General features: G+C 43.2%; 1 protein-coding gene across 1 annotated transcript in view; it reads left to right on the forward strand.

Annotated features, from left to right (window-relative positions):
- The first annotated feature begins 1,133 nt into the window (after window positions 1-1,133).
- The window catches only part of ddx18 (DEAD (Asp-Glu-Ala-Asp) box polypeptide 18), a 33,377-nt gene continuing 17,236 nt past the window's right edge, over window positions 1,134-17,274 (forward strand). Inside the window, exons 1-6 of the mRNA XM_078228164.1 lie at window positions 1,134-1,264; window positions 3,457-3,624; window positions 4,899-5,054; window positions 9,336-9,471; window positions 15,832-15,932; window positions 16,255-16,454. Coding sequence (XP_078084290.1) covers window positions 1,165-1,264; window positions 3,457-3,624; window positions 4,899-5,054; window positions 9,336-9,471; window positions 15,832-15,932; window positions 16,255-16,454 — 861 coding nt within the window. The 5' untranslated portion in view covers window positions 1,134-1,164. The remainder of the gene's footprint in view (window positions 1,265-3,456; window positions 3,625-4,898; window positions 5,055-9,335; window positions 9,472-15,831; window positions 15,933-16,254; window positions 16,455-17,274) is intronic.

A 17,274-nucleotide genomic window follows, 5' to 3' on the forward strand; every position in this document is an offset into this window, starting at 1 on the left:
ATGGTCCGCCCCGTGCCTGTCATCATAGCGGGCGGGATGGGAAAATTCCCCCCAGAATCTTTCAGTCAGATAACAAGTCTGATCGATATGAGGGTAAAACTGACAAAACCATTTGAAGTTAGTGCTTTAAGTCGCTTTGTTGTATGGTTCCCAGCCCAACGCAACTGTCCAGGGGACGTTAGCGCTTCTGGACAATTGCCGAGTCAACCCATAGATAGGAATTCCAAGAGGGATTCTCCAGCGCAACATTGGGGCAGACCTTACCCCACTCCACCCGTACCCAGCCCGGCCCATCCAGCTCTGCCCCCCTCCCCAAAGCAATGCTGGGCGCCAGGAAATGATGGACCAATTGGGATGGAATTTCAGTGAGAAGACGAAAGAAGAGGAGGAGAATCGATAAAACAAGGGTTTCTGGAAACTTAAGTGCCATTTGTTAAAGAAAAGGGACTGGGTTTTAAGTCTCTGAGAAATTTGAATCTTGATGTGGAGATGCCGGCGTTGGACTGGGGTGGGCACAGTAAGAAGTCTCACAACACCAGGTTAAAGTCCAACAGGTTTATTTGGAACACAAGTTTTCGGAGCGCTGCCCTTTTTTTTTAAAGGTTTAACAACTTTTATTTGGGAACAGATTGCAAAGTTGTTCTTTCTGGAACTTTTGTCCGGTGGATTACTGTTGCCAGATGGGAACACTTATCAGGTGAGTGGGAATTGTGTTCACAAACAGGGCATACATAGACACAAACTCAATTTACAAGATAATGGTTGGCATGTGAGTCTTTACAGGTAATCAAGTCTTAAAGGTACAGACAATGCGAGTGTAGAGAGGGTTAAGCACAGGTTAAGGAGAAGTGTATTGTCTCCAGCCAGGACAGTTAGTGAGATTTTGCAAGCCCAGGCAAGTCATAGGAGTTCTTGACATGAGCTCAGACTCTAGTCTGACTGCTCCGCTATTGCGGCTGCGCATTTCATAGCTGTTTAAACATGTCGCCCAGAAAGTCGAATCGCAATATAATTTAAGGAGGAGATTAATCCTAGCAGGGATGTGTGTGAGTTTATTTCATTTTGAAGTGCACGGTTTGAACGCAGTTGATTAATCGGTGTGCGTGGGCACTTCCCCTGGTCACCCCCTCCCCGGGGTCCTAGGCTTTCACGTGCGGCGCTAAGATGGCGGTGAATCTGCCGATGAAAATTATCCGCAAGAAGTTAGAGAAGAAAAACGCCAAAATCAAACACATCAATGCGGCGGCAGCGGCGGCCGAGAGCGGTGAGTGGCGGTTATGCGAGCGGGCGGTGGGCTGGGGGAAAGGGGTCCTGGGCGAGCCGGCGATTCATGCCTGAGACTCTCAACCCCCGGCGGCCCGGCCCAGTCCCTGGATACCGGCTGTGTGCCTTCCTGAGCAACATGGTGCCCTATGCGGCTTCACCCAACTCTCTCTCTGAACATTTACAAGTGTCACATCTCTCTTTTTATTTTGTTTCTCTATTCTCAATACCAAGGGGAATAATCTCACATCGCACTCTTTTTTTGCCCCACTTCATAGAATCCCTGCTGCGCAGATGAAGGCCATTCGGCCCATCGAGTTTGCCCCGACTCTCTGACACCAGTATTTTAGCCAGGCCCTATCTCCGTAACCCCACCCATTTACCTTGCTAATCCCCCTAACCTCGGGGAAATTTATCGTAAGAAGTCTCACAGCACCAGGTTAAAGCCCAACAGGTTTATTTGGAATCACGAACTTTCGGAGCACTTCATCAGGTGATGGAGGAGCAGCGCTCCGAAAGCTCGTGATTCCAAATAAACCTGTTGGACTTTAATCTGGTGTTGTGAGACTTCTTATTGTGACCACCCCAGTCCAACATCGGCATCACCACCTCACAATTTACCATGGTTAATCCACCTAACCCGCACATCCTTTGGGCTGTGGGAGGACAGTGGAGGAATCCCACGCAGAAACGGGGGGAACGTGCAAACTTCACGGTATTGAATCTGGGTGCCTGGCGCTGTAAGACAGCACTGCTAGCCACTGCTGTCCCTGCTTCGCCTGCTGTTATCTCTGTGTTATTTATTTCTCTGTGTTGTCCTCACAATTTACATTCCCATCAAGCTTTGCATCATCAGCAAAGGTGGATACTTCACTGCCACAGCCTCTTTGCGAATATTCTTTGTAAATAGTCAAGGCCCTATCACTGATTCTCACCTGCCACCTCGAAAATACCCCATTTATCCCTACTGCTTCCTGTCTGTTCACCATTTCACCCCACCTCCCCCCTTCCATACGAGTGTGATACCCCTTACTCAAAAAATAGTCAGCTATTCAATTATCCTCCATGGAGAGGAGAAACTTCAGCTCTGTTGAAAGGTCTAAAGTTGAAATTCTAAACTTGTGTGATGACACCACAGATCTTCATTGACCTAAATATTTCAGCATGTTATGTTTTTCTAAGGTTCATTTTTGTACTTGGTGCAGTAATGAAGGTTTAACCTCATCTTTGGCATACTTCATGTCACAGGGTTTAAACTCTGTAAAGAACATTTTGGCTGCAATCTTCAGAGATTTGAGAGCATTGCTACCTCATGGCAGTACTGAGGAAGTGCTACACTGCTGGAGGTGCAGGCTTTTGGATGAAGTGTTGAACTCAACCCCAGTCTGCCCTCAGGTGAATGTAGAATATCTCATGGCACTACTTTGAAGAAGAGCAGGAGAGTTCTCCCCAGTGTTCTGGCTGATATTTTTCTTTTATCTAACATATTATCTGAAGAATAACTTGGCGTTTCAGTAGTGTCTTTCATGACCAGAAGATGGCGACAAATTTTTACAATAAATAAAGCACTTTTGAAGTGTAGTTGCTGTTGTAATGTAGGAAATGTGGCAGTCGTTTTGCACATTGTAAACTCCCAGAAGCAGCAATGTGATAAGCGATGAGTATTATCCTGGACACCAAGGATAATTTCCCTACTCCTGTTCCAAATAGTGCCATGGGATCCACCTAAGAGAGCATAGGTAGCCTTGCTTTAACCTCTCATTGGGTCTCCAACAGAGCAGTACTTCCTTATTACTGCACTGGAGTGTCAGCTTAGACTTTTGTGCTCATAACCTACATAGGACTTGAACCCACAACCTACTGAGTCAGGCAGAAGTGTCACCAACTGAGCCATGACTGATACTCTGGTTATCATTGTTGTTTGTGGGACTCTGCCTTAAACTTACAACAGTGACTACACTTCAAAAAACAAAAAGTGTTTTATTGATCTCACAGGTCTTTAAATTACATCAGATCATGGAAGGCTCTGTGAGTCTTTTTATACTGCTGTTGGAACTGATTCATTTATAGTCTATTTTCATCACCATTTAAGATGTAACCAAGTATAAGATCTAAGACAGTTTGAACATCTAATACTTGAACCTTCAGTGGATTTGGACTCTATGTGAACAAACTTAAACTTTATGTCAACAGTGATTAAACAAAATGAAATGCTTCAAGAGGCGGTGAATGATCAGGAAAATACTCCAACGGTGTTGAAGGAAGGACAGAAAAGTACAAAAGATGAGACTGAACAGAAACCTGTATCAGAAATCAAAAAGAAAAAGAAAAGAAAGCTTACAACTAACATCCAGGAAACTGGTAAGTTAATTTTGCTTTCAGTACTTCAGTAATGCATAAAGGCAATAATTTGTTATTGTAATGACAGGCTGAACAAGAAATTGAATTTGAAACTAATCAAAACTACAGTATTGCAATAATTAATTGAAGGACTTTCTGGGAATAAGCACATTTAACATTTGAGTAGTTGACCCTGAATAATTTGTAAGTGTTTTTGTTATTTGCATTGGGACAGCAATAGCGTAAATGATCTGTTTCACTTAAATAGTTCTTTCGGATAAAATAAACCTTGAATAATCAAGATTAGATAAGTTTTTCTGTGGTTTCTTTTGCCCCTGTAATATGACTGCTTAGCTGATTTACTCATTATATTAGGGACAGTCTTAATGGGACTGCACAATGTAAAATGGTAGCATTTATATATTGTACCAAATGGAAGACCATTGCTGAACTGAAAAACTCAATGCAATGATTGGATAGAACATTTTTCTGAATTTTTGATTTTCAAAAATTAACACTCCTTGGTCTACTTGTTACTGACATGCATAAATTATTTTTTTGATGTAAGTTGCGTATTTCTTGGAAAAATTACAGCTGCATAGTTTCTCCGATAGTGTATCATCTAAATTAAAGACTCATAAAATCGTAGAGTGGTTACAGCACAGAAAGAGACCAGTCAACCACCATCGTGATGTCTTCGATACAGCATAATCTTTTCTATATAATGAATTAGACTTGGTGCATTTGGCACAACTTTGTAAATTACGGAAGACTTGGAAGTAACATAAACTGAGAGGCAGATAGTGACAGATTTCAAGGTTGTGAGGAAATCTGATCGAGATGTTCGAAATCATGCACAGTCTAGACAGAGGCAGACAGAGAAATTATCAAATAACCCCATGTATTTGCCCTGCTAATTCCCCCCTGCACTAAGGGGCAATTTAGCATGGCCAATCAACCTAACCCACCCATCTTTGGAGTGTGGGAGCAAACCAGAGCATCTGGAGGATACCCACGCAGACACAGAGCATGCAAACTCCACACAGTCAGCAGGGAATCTGGAATTGAATCCAGGTCCCAAGCACTGTGAAGTGCTAACCATTGACTTGCACATTTGCATCAATGCACAGCCAAAACAGCTTTAATGGAATTAAAAGGCAATACTACACTTTTACGGAGACAGTAATGACCCATTTAGATGTTTACAGCATTGAAATGGAGAATTAATTTTAAGGCTGGCACTGTTAGGTAACGTGCCTGACATCGTCTAACCTAGTTTTATTCTTTTACTGTAGAAATCAAAAAGCCAAAGAGTGCTGAAGCGGAGGAGAATGGTGAGTTGGAAGTGAGCAAAGCTGATGACTTGGAAGTGAAACAGGATCAAAAGGATGATGAAAATGAAGAGGAACCTGAACATGATGATGGGCCAATTTTGCCTTTGGGGTTGACAGGTAAATTTATTTCTGAGGTTTAAGCCTTTGAATGCTGTTGCATTGTGGCTGTGAAAACAAGATAGAATGTCAGCCCCAATCTCACAGCAGAGTACATCCGTCACAAGCGTTTCATTGGTATGTTCAAATTGCAGCTCTTCAGGACTGAATGTTGGATGAACAGGCAAACAGCAAGTGTCAGTGGATCAGCCAGGAGTGATGATGAGGCAGAGCTGGCTGTTTTACCACAATTCATATCTGAAATTACGTCTGATTTGTTGTTGATGCCACTGGGCAGCATGTTGATGAGGGAACAATAAGGGACCAAAGATAGATTGTCAGGGATTCCAGGGGTACAGCAGGGAAAGAACCTGTTAGCGATTGTCTACTTACAATTACATAGGTGTAAGTGGGACGGATTGAGGTTAGTAGCTCTTGGTTGGATAAGGGAGGAGAGATGCATGATCAGCCATGTCAAAGACTACGGGGAAGTCAGAAGGGTCCATCGCCATCATGTACATGAAGTCGTTTCTGTCTTTTATTAAGACTGTTGCAGTGCTGTGGCCGTTTAGAAAACTGATTTTGAAGAGGTTCAAATGTGGACTTGTGAAAAAGATGGGCTGGCAACCTGTTCAACGTCACAAGTAAAGGGAGATTGGAGATGGGGTCGTAGATTGGAAGGACTTAAGAGACCAGTGTAGATTTATTGATGGCAGTAATTTTGAAAGGGACAGTGAAGGAACCCTTCAAAATGCCAATGTGCACTGGGTATGGAAGTGAAATTGGTGTTTAGCAGTTTTGATTTTTAAAAATCTGTACTAAAGTTAGAAAATGTAATTTGGAGAAAAAGCAAAAGATTATGAATGAAAGCAGATGAGTTTGGTCATAAAATAATTGTTTTTTATATGATGGTGGCTCACCATATTGGCAATTGCAGTTAGTCCTGAGGATATTTTAAGGAAGCTGCAGTTTTAATACCTCGCAACTGACAGCTTTATCCAGAATGTGGTTGGAATATGGTCTGTGCTATAGTTGTGGCGAATGACATAAATGCATTCAAGAGGAAGTTGGATCAGAACATGAGGGAGAAAGGAATAGAGGGATGTGTTGATGAGGTTCACTGAAGAGGGATAGTAGAATTTCACAGTAACTTCATAGCAGTGTTATACTGGACCAGGGCTATACTGGACCTAGTTCTGGGAAATGAGCCCGGTCAGGTCGTCAAAGTTTCGGTAGGGGAACATGTGGCAAATAGTGACCACAACTCTGTTAACTTTAGGATAGTCATGGACAAGGATGAGTGCTGTCCTACGGGCAGGGTGCTAAATTGGGGGAAGGCTGACTATAGCCGGATTAGGCAGGAATTGGTGGATGTTGATTGGGAGAGGATGTTCGAGGGTAAGTCCGCGTCTGGCATGTGGGAGTCTTTTAAGGAACTATTGATAAGGCTGCAGGATAGGCATGTGCCTGTAAAAAGGAAAGATAGGAAAGGTAGGATTCGAGAGCCGTGGATAACCAGGGAAATTGAGGATCTGATTAAAATGAAAAGGGAGGCGTACGTTAAGTCCAGGCAACTGAAAACAGATGGAGCTCTGGAGGAATACAGAGAGAGTAGGAAAGAACTCAAACGGGGAGTTAGAAGGGCAAAAAGAGGTCACGAGATGTTCTTGGCAGGCAGGATTAAGGAGAATCCTAAGGCATTCTATTCATACGTTAGGAACAAAAGAGTTGTCAGGGAGAAAATCGGACCTCTCAGGGACAAAGGAGGGGAATTATGCTTAGAACCCAAGGGAATAGGGGAGATCCTAAATGAATACTTTGCATCGGTATTCACGAAGGAGAGGGGCGTGTTAACCGGGAGTGTCTCGGAGGGAGGTGTTGACCCGTTAGAGAAAATCTCCATTACAAGAGAGGAAGTGTTAGGTTTTTTAGGGAACATTAAAACTGACAAAGCCCCAGGGCCTGATGGCATCTATCCTCGACTGCTCAGGGAGACGAGAGATGAAATTGCTGGGCCTCTGACGGAAATCTTTGTCGCTTCTTTGGACACGGGTGAGATCCCTGAGGATTGGAGGATAGCGAATGTGGTCCCGTTGTTTAAGAAGGGTAGCAGGGATAACCCAGGAAATTATAGGCCGGTGAGCTTGACGTCCGTGGTAGGGAAGTTGTTGGAGAGGATTCTTAGAGACAGGATGTATGTGCATTTAGAACGGAACAATCTCATTAGTGACAGACAGCATGGTTTTGTAAGAGGGAGGTTGTGCCTTACAAATTTGGTGGAGTTTATTGAGGAAGTGACAAAAACGGTTGATGAAGGAAGGGCCGTGGATGTTGTCTATATGGATTTCAGTAAGGCATTTGACAAAGTCCCACATGGCAGGTTGGTTAAGAAGGTTAAGGCTCATGGGATACAAGGAGAAGTGGCTAGATGGGTGGAGAACTGGCTTGGCCATAGGAGACAGAGGGTAGTGGTCGAAGGGTCTTTTTCCGGCTGGAGGTCTGTGACCAGTGGTGTTCCGCAGGGCTCCGTACTGGGACCTCTGCTATTTGTGATATATATAAATGATTTGGAAGAAGGTGTAACTGGTGTAGTCAGCAAGTTTGCGGATGACACGAAGATGGCTGGACTTGCGGATAGCGAAGAGCATTGTTAGGCAATACAGCAGGATATAAATAGGCTGGAAAATTGGGCGGAGAGGTGGCAGATGGAGTTTAATCCGGATAAATGTGAAGTGATGCATTTTGGAAGAAATAATGTAGGGAGGAGTTATACAATAAATGGCAGAGTCATCAGGAGTATAGAAACACAGAGGGACCTAGGTGTGCAAGTCCACAAATCCTTGAAGGTGGCAACACAGGTGGAGAAGGTGGTGAAGAAGGCATATGGTATGCTTGCCTTTATAGGATGGGGTATAGAGTATAAAAGCTGGAGTCTGATGATGCAGCTGTATAGAACGCTGGTTAGGCCACATTTGGAGTACTGCGTCCAGTTCTGGTCGCCGCACTACCGGAAGGACGTGGAGGCGTTAGAGAGAGTGCAGAGAAGGTTTACCAGGATGTTGCCTGGTATGGAGGGTCTTAGCTATGAGGAGAGATTGGGTAGACTGGGGTTGTTCTCCTTGGAAAGACGGAGAATGAGGGGAGATCTAATAGAGGTGTACAAGATTATGAAGGGTATAGATAGGGTGAACAGTGGGAAGCTTTTTCCCAGGTCGGAGGTGACGATCACGAGGGGTCACGGGCTCAAGCTGAGAGGGGCGAAGTATAACTCAGATATCAGAGGGACGTTTTTTACACAGAGGGTGGTGGGGGCCTGGAATGCGCTGCCAAGTAGGGTGGTGGAGGCAGGCACGCTGACATCGTTTAAGACTTACCTGGATAGTCACATGAGCAGCCTGGGGATGGAGGGATACAAACAATTGGTCTAGTTGGACCAAGGAGTGGCACAGGCTTGGAGGGCCGAAGGGCCTGTTTCCTGTGCTGTACTGTTCTTTGTTCTCTTTGTTAATGTAAGCCTACTTGTGACACTAATAAACTTTTTTAAAAAATGCATGGATTTGTTGGGTTGAATATAACTTTGACAACATTTTTGAATTTTATTGGGCAGGATTCTCCCAAAACAATTATGTGTGAATTCGTGTAAAAACTGAAGTAAATCCCGCTGGCTTTTTTAGCAGGATTCTCAAAGTGAATCTCCCACACTGCACTACGGAGTGCATTAATGTGAAGCACACTGAAAAGCTGTGGATGCAGCCTATTTCCGCTGGAGAGGCCGGCAGCATAGCACTGAGAGGCCCACTGCGCATGCGCTGATCTGTCATCGCGGAGATCGGCACTTGCACGGTAGCCCCACACTGCCGGCCTCCCGATTGCTGGCCAGCTCAATCGCTGGCCAGCCCCGCGATCCCACATCGCTGGCCAAATGACCTCCAGCCCGTCGATCGCTGCCCCCCTCAGTCCCGGGCCCGCTAATAAGATGTAAATCAACAGTAACATAATTTATTCAGCTCTGTGCCCATTTCCAGCATGGGGCTCACGATGCCAGAAATCCAGCGGTCAGAGAGACGTGGAGGCATGGCGTCCAGCGGGAAGCCCGCAACACAGCCTCCGCTTGAGTCTCCCGGCCTGCTGCGCTGCTAGAGCAGTGCAGTGGGTTGGGAGAATCACCCCTATTGATTATGTTTTTATGAAATTCCTCAACACAATTTGATTAAAGGTGTGATCTGTATCACTGATGTTTGCTATGAATATGTGGCCCTTCAGGGTGACACTTTTAACTAACTTCATGTTATTTGTATTCAGGGGCTTTTGAAGACATCGCTTTTTCTTCTTTGGCTGACCTGGTTAGTGAAAATACCTTAAAAGGGATTGTTGACATGAACTTTACTCATATGACAGAAATTCAGCAGAAAAGTATCCGACCTTTACTGGAGGGCAGGTAGGTTGAATTGATCATAAATTTAATATGTGCTGAATATTATTTGTGATTTTTACAAAGTATATTTGTTTTCTCCTGGCACAATGCTGTTTTATCATGGTGTTGGATAACGTCATCACTCAAATAATGTATCAGAGGGAGCATAGGATAGACCTCTCTTTTGACCTCTCCTTCACAGCAAATGGAAATGTAAAACTGTTGCTCATGCAGCACATTGCCTCGGAGGACCCCGAGGATCCATCCATGGCACCCTCTTTTTCGTCTGTTGCCCCTTGGTGATATCACCCACAGACATGATTTCAACTATTTATTGATACCACCCAGCCCTATCTTTCCCCCATGCTTAGCTCCTCCATGGCTTCTTTATTGTCAGGTTGTTTGTCCAACATCCAGGCTCTCAGCTACAATTTCCTAAATCTAAACATCTGGGAAAAGTGAAGCCAATACATCTGATTCCTGCTGCAATTTCAATACTATAGCCAGAAATTCTGTCCTCTCCCCTGACAGCTGTCCCAGACTGAATCAATCTGCTTGAAATCTCAACAACCTGTTTGATTCTGAGTGAAGTTTCCAACCCAACAACTCTCACCATCACAAAAACTATTTCCTTCCCCTTCTATATATTCCCCTTCTCTGCTCTGCTTCACCTCTGCTATTGAAAACTTTCATCCATATGTTTGTCACATCTACCTTGACTATGTGCTACTGACCTACCTTCCCATCTACCGCCCTCTAAGCTTCAGTTATCAAAACTCGGCTGCCTACTCCCTATCCCACAAAAAGATTTGCTTGCTCATTTCTCCCACATTCACTGAACTACATTGGCTTCCAATCTTGCAGTGCATCAGTGTTAAAATTCTCATATTTGTACCTTTAAGCCACTTCATTGGCTTGCTCCTCCTTATCTCTGAATTCCCTGTAGCCCTAAGCACCTGCTGCAAAACTGTTCTACTGACCTATTGTGTTTGCCATTCTTTTTGCCCCAACCATTGGTGGCCAATATTCTGGACTTTTCTTAAACTCCTCAGCCTCTTGACCTCCCTGCACATATTTTAAGAGTTTTTAAAATCACCATTGAGCTTTTGCTTATCCTTATCCTCACCTCCTTTGGCTTAGTGTCTATTCTTTGATTCTGTGAAACATTTTGGGGCATATTTTGCATTAAAGGTGTTCCATAAATAGAAACTAGAAACAGGAGTAGGCCATTTGGCCCTTCGAGCCTGCACCACCATTCATCTTGATCATGGTTGATCTTCGTATTCAATATCCTGATCTCCCCCTGCTTCCTCCCATATCCCTTAATCCCAAGACCTATATCTAATTTCTTCTTGAAATCAGACAACATTTTGGCCTCAACTATATTCTGTGGTAGCGAATTCCACTCATTCACCACTGTCTGGGTGAAGAAATTTCTCCTCACCTTCGTTCTAAAAAGTTGACCCTTTATCCTCAAAGTATGATCCCTAACTCTGGACTCCCCCACCATTGGGAACATCCTTTCTGAATCTACCCTGTCTAACCCTCTTCAAATTTTATAAGTTTCTATGAGATCACCTCTAACTGTTTTAATCTCCAGTGAATATAATCCTAACCGACTTAGTCTCTCCTCATATGACAGACCTGCCATCCCAGGAATCAGCTTGGTAAACCTTCATAGTACTCCCTCTATCGCAAGGACATCCTTCCTCAGATAAGGACACCAAAACTGCACATAATGCTCCAGGTGTGGCCTCACCAACGCCCTATACAATTGCAGCAAAACATCCTTATCCCTCTACTCAAATCCTCTCACTATGAAGGCCAACATACCATTTGCCTTTTTACTGCCTACTATACCTACTACTTTCAGTGATTGATGCATGGGGTTTCCAAGGTCTCGCTGAGTATCCACCTCTCTCAATCTACAGCCATTCAAGTAATAATCGGTCTTCCTATTATTGCTACCAAAGTAGATAACCTCACAATAATCCTCATTATACTGCACCTGCCATGCAGATGCCCACACACTTAGCCTGTCCAAATCACACTGAAGCATCTCTGCATCCTCCTCACAGCTCATCCTCCCACCCAACTTTATATCATCTGCGAATTTGGAGATAATGCATTCAGTTCCCTCTTGCAAATCATTAATATATAAAGTGAACAGTTAGGGTTATAGAAACATAGGAGCAGGAGGAGGCCTTTGGGCCTGCTCCGCCATTTATTTTGATCGTGGCTGATCATCCAACTCAATAGCCTAAGCCTGTTTTTTTTCCCCATAACCTTGGATCCCATTCGCCCAAAGTGCTATATCTAGCCGCCTCTTGAATACATTCAATGTTTTGGCATCAACTACTTCCTGTGGCAATGAATTCCATAGGCTCACCACTCCTTGGGTGAAGAAATGTCTCCTCACCTCCATCCTAAATGGTCAACCCTGAATCCTCGGACTGTGACCGCTGGTTCTGGACTCCCCCACCATCAGGAATATCCTCCCTGCATCTACCCTGTCTAGTCCTGTTAGAATTTTATAAGTCGCTATGGGATCTCCCCTCATTCGTCTGAATTCCAGCGAAAACAATCCTAACCTAGTCAATCTCTCCTCATACATCAGTCCTGCCATCCCCAGAATCAGCCTGGTAAACCTTTGTTGCGTCCCTCAAGAGCAAGAACATCCTTCCTCAGAAAAGGAGACTGCACACAATGCTCTAGGTATGGCCTCACCAAGGCCCTGTATAATTGCAACAACACGTCGCTGTAGTGTACTCAAAACCTCTTGCATTGAAGGCCAACATGCTATTTGCCCCTGCTGCACCTGCATGCTTACCTTCAGTGACTGGTGCACAAGGACACCCCAGGTCCCACTGCACACTCCCCGCTCCCAATTTACAGCCATTTGGGTAGTAATCTTCCGCCTTGTTTTTGCTTCCAAAGTGAACAACCTCACACTTATCCAAATTGTACTGCGTCTGCCATTGATTAGCTCACTCACCCAACCTGTCCAGATCATTCTGAAGGATCTCTGCATCCTTGTCACAGTTCACCCTCCCACCCAACTTGGTATCATTTGCAAACTTTGAGATGTTACATTTTGTTCCCTCATCCACATTATTAATGTATATTGTGAATAGCTGGGATCCCAGCACTGATCCCCTGTGGCACCCCACTAGTTACTGCCTGCCAATTTGAAAAGCACTCATTAATTCCTACTCTTTGTTTCCTCTCTGCCAACCAGTTTTCTATCCATCTCAATCCACTTCCCCCAATCCCATTCGCTTTAATCTTGCACGATAATCTCTTATGCGGGACTTTGTCAAATGCTTTCAGAAAGTCCAAATATACCACATTGACTGGCTCCCCCTTGTCAACTCCACTAGTTACATCTTCAAAGAATTCCAACAGATTTGTCAAGCATGATTTCCCCTTCATAAATCCATGCTGACTCTGTCTGATCCTGCCACTGCTTTCTAAATGCTCTGCTATAAAGTCCTTGATAATAGATTTAAGAATTTTCCCCACTATCGATTTTAAGCTTACTGGTCTATAATCCCTTTTTCCCTCTACCTCCCTTTTTGAATATTAGAGTAGCATTAGCTACCCTCCAATCTGCAGGGACTGTAGCAGTCTATAGAATCCTGGAAGATGACCACCAATGCATCCACTATTTCTAGAGGCACTTCCTTAAGTATTCTGGGATGTAGATGATCAGGCCCTGGGGATTTTCCCACCTTCACTCAATTTTCCCAGCACCATTTCTCTACTAATATTGATCTCCCTCAGTTCTTCCCCCTCACTAAATCTTGCATTCTCCAACATTTCTGGCATCTGATTTGTGTCCACTTTTGTGAAGACAGAACCAAAGTATGTATTCAGTTGCTCGGCCATTTCTTTGTCCCCTATTATACATTCCCCCGTTTCTGTCTGTGTGGGACCTACATTTGTCTTCAACTTATTTCTCTTCACGCATCTATAGAAACTCTTAGTGTCAGTCTTTATGTTCCCTGCAAGCTTACTTTCATACTGTATTTTCCTCTTGTTAATCAGTCCCTTGGTCCTTCTTTGCTGAATTCTAAACTGCTCCCAATCCTCAGAACTATTATTTTTCTTGGCCGATCTGTATGCTTCTTCCTTAGATCGGATACTCTAATTTCCTTTGTAAGCCATGGATTGGCCGTCTCACCCATTTTGGTTTTGAGCCGGACAGGAATAAACTATTGCTGCAATTCCCTCATGCGTTCCTTGAATGTTTGCCATTGCCTATCCACTGTCATCCCCTTAAGTAGCTCTTCCTCAATCTATCAAGGCCAACTCACGCCTCATATCCTCATTGTTTCTTTTATTAAAATTCAGCACCCTAATCTCCGAATCAACTACTTCACTCCCCACCTTGATTAAAAAATTCTATCATGTTATGGTCAATCATTCCCAAGGGGTCTCGTACAGCTAGATTGGCAATGATTCCCTCTCATTACACAGTACTTAGTCTAAGATGGCCTGCTCTCTAGTTGGTTCCTCCACATATTGGTCAAGAAAACCATCCCGTATACACTCCCGGAATTCCTCCTCTATGGCATTGTGGCTAATTTGATTAATCTATGTGCAGATTAAAATCACCCATGATCACCGATATTCCTTAATCACATGAATCTCTAATTTCGTGTTTAATGCCATTCCTAACATTACCACTGCAGTTTGGGGGTCAAAATATGACACCCACTAATGTTTTTTGCCCCTTGGTATTTCTCAACTACCCATGTTGTCAGAGCTAATATCCTTTCTCACTATTGTGTTAATTTCCTCTTGAACTAACAGTGCCACTCCACCACCTTTTCCTTTATGCCTGTCCTTCCTAAATATTGAATATCCTGGGACGTTCAATTCCCACCCCTGGTCACCCTGCAGCCATGTCTCCTTAATCCCAATTATATCATTACCCGTTTACATCTATCTGTGTGATTAGTTGATCCACTTCATTGCAAATGCTCCGCGCATTAAGGCACAGAGCCTTTAAGCTTGTCTTTTTAACGTTGTTTGCCGCCTTCCCAATATTTTTCTCTGAGATCACTACCTTTGAGGTCCGATTTCTTAACTTTCTTCCTAGCTCCCTGTATTCTGCTTTTAGGACCTCATCCCTTTTTTTACCTATGTCGTTTGTACTGATGTGTACCACGACCACTGACTGTTCACTCTCCCCCTCCAGAATGTCCTGTACCCGCTCCGAGACGTCCTTGACCCTCGCACCAGGAAGGCAACATACCATCCTGGAGTCTCGTTTGTGGCCACAGAAACGCCTGTCTATTCCCTTTACAATTGAATCCCCTATAATTATTGCACTGGCACACTTTTACCCCTCCCCTCTGCAGCAGAACCAACTGTAGTACAACTAGTTTAGCTGCTGTTGCTTTCCTCAGAGGTCATTCCCCTCAGTATCCAAAGCGGTATATCTGTTTAGCAAGTGAATGGCCACAGGAGATTCCTGCACTACCTGCCTATCTCTCCTCTGTTTGGTGGTCACCCATTCCCTTCCTGCCTACGGAGTCTGAGCCTGCGGTGTGAGCACCTCTCTGTACGTACTATCCACGATACTCTCTGACTCACTGATGCTCCACAGTGTCTCCAGCCGCTGCTCCAACTCTGAAACTTGAGCTTCCAGGAGCTGTAGCTGGAGACACTTCCTGCACACGTACTGACCCAGGGGACTGGAACTGTCCCCAGCCTGCCACATGCAGCAAGAGGAGCAAACCACGGCTTGGAGCTCTCCTGTCACGTCTTACTCCTTTAAATTAAACTTTTGAAAGATGTTTTGTTTCAGATTATATCCAATTATCTCGGGCCCTTCTTTCCTGCTCCTTGTTACTACTGAATATAACCGTTACAAACTATAAACCACAGAAATTACACGGAAACACTATTGTAGTGTACAACAACTACAACTAAAATGCCAAGAGAAAAAAAAAAGGAAAAAGCTACTTACCAGTCACCAGCCAATCACTTACCTGCACAGATCCCTGCGGAACCCCATTAGTCACTGACTGCCAATCAGAAAAAGACCCATTTATGCCATTTGCTTCCTACCTGCTAACCAGCTTTCTATCCATCTCAAGACATTACCTGCAATCCCATTTTGCAAATGCAAAAGAAAACCTTTGAAAGAGTTATTACTTTTAAAAACATTTTTAATGTAAATTATATCCTTTCTTTGGAATTGCCATATTTGTTCACTGTATTTTATTCATAATAATCATTCCCTATCAATGAATTTAAATTTGTAAAACATGTTTTCCTGCATATAACGTATTTATTCAATGGAGGTGGTAATAAAAGTGTGATGGAAGCCAAAGCTATAAAATTAAATTCTCCCTTCTGTATCTTTTTTTTTAGGGATATTTTGGCAGCTGCTAAGACAGGCAGTGGGAAAACCCTGGCCTTTCTCATTCCTGCCATTGAACTGATCTACAAACTTAGGTTCATGCCCAGAAACGGTAAACAAATGGCTCAAGTTGCAACTGTTTTAATTGATTGAGGCTGGATAGATGTCCATTCACTATTGGACACATTTCATTTCATTTATAATTCTAATCTTATTCAAATAGAACACTCTTTGGAGCAATATGATCATGCATATAGATAATAGCAAATAATGCTTTTAATAAAAACAAAATACTGGAAGTGCTTATCAGTGGCTCGAATTGTCAGAAGGAAAGTTATGAGTGTAGAGTATTTTTTCTTTCTGAAACAGAAATAAATAAAATACATTGTTCATGCTGCTATGGTCTGTAATTGAAAATAAACTTGTTTCCTCAGGAACGGGTGTCCTTGTTCTTTCACCAACTCGAGAATTAGCCATGCAGACCTTTGGTGTTCTGACAGAACTAATGACACACCATGTTCATACTTTTGGCTTACTTATGGGAGGCAGCAACAGAACTGCGGAAGCCCAAAAATTGGCAAATGGAATCAATATCTTAATAGCAACTCCAGGCAGACTGCTGGATCATATGCAGGTATTGTGCATTTTATCACTTGAATCCTCCATTAACATATATTAGCAATAATTTGCATTCAGATAAGTATCCTTCATAACTTCAGGGCATCACAAAACACATTGCAGTCATTACATACATTTTTATTGCACTATAAAGTGCAGTAGTGGGGATCAGCAAATCTGTTTGATTGATGTTGGTTGACAGATAACTTAGCCAGGACACCAGGAGAACTCAACTCCTCTTTAGTTGTGTCATGAAATCTTTATGACCACCTAAGCAGGAGATAAGGCCATGATTTAATGTTTCATCCAACAGGACAGCGTTTTCTCAGTGCTGCTTCAACATGTCAGTCTAGATTATGTGTTCAAGCCTCTCAAATGGGGCTTGAACCCGCAACCTCCTAAATTAAATGTGGGTGTAAACCACTGATTAAGGCTGGTACTTAAAAAGTACGGTCCAACATTTTACCTGCGCTTTATACCCAAATACTCATGTATGCTTTTATACATAAGTTTTATTTCTTCTGATGGTATTGCCTCTTAATGTGGGAAAGTTCCACAGATGTCCAAATATAAAATGGTGGAAACACACCAGCTAAATTACGAGAAGAGATTACAAAAACTTGGATTGTATACCCTGGAATTTAAAAGGTTAAGATTATTTGATTGGAAGCTTTCAAGAAATTAACAAGAACAGATAGGATAGATAGAAACTATTTCTGCTGGTTGAGAAGTCTAGGTTTGGGGGACAGAGTCTAAAAATTTGAACCAGATATTTCGAGAGTGAATTTGGGAAACACCTTTCCACACAAGGTAGTGAAAGTTTTGAATTCTTTTCC

This window comes from Mustelus asterias, chromosome 14 (assembly GCF_964213995.1).
Source record: "Mustelus asterias chromosome 14, sMusAst1.hap1.1, whole genome shotgun sequence".
NCBI lineage: Eukaryota > Metazoa > Chordata > Chondrichthyes > Carcharhiniformes > Triakidae > Mustelus > Mustelus asterias.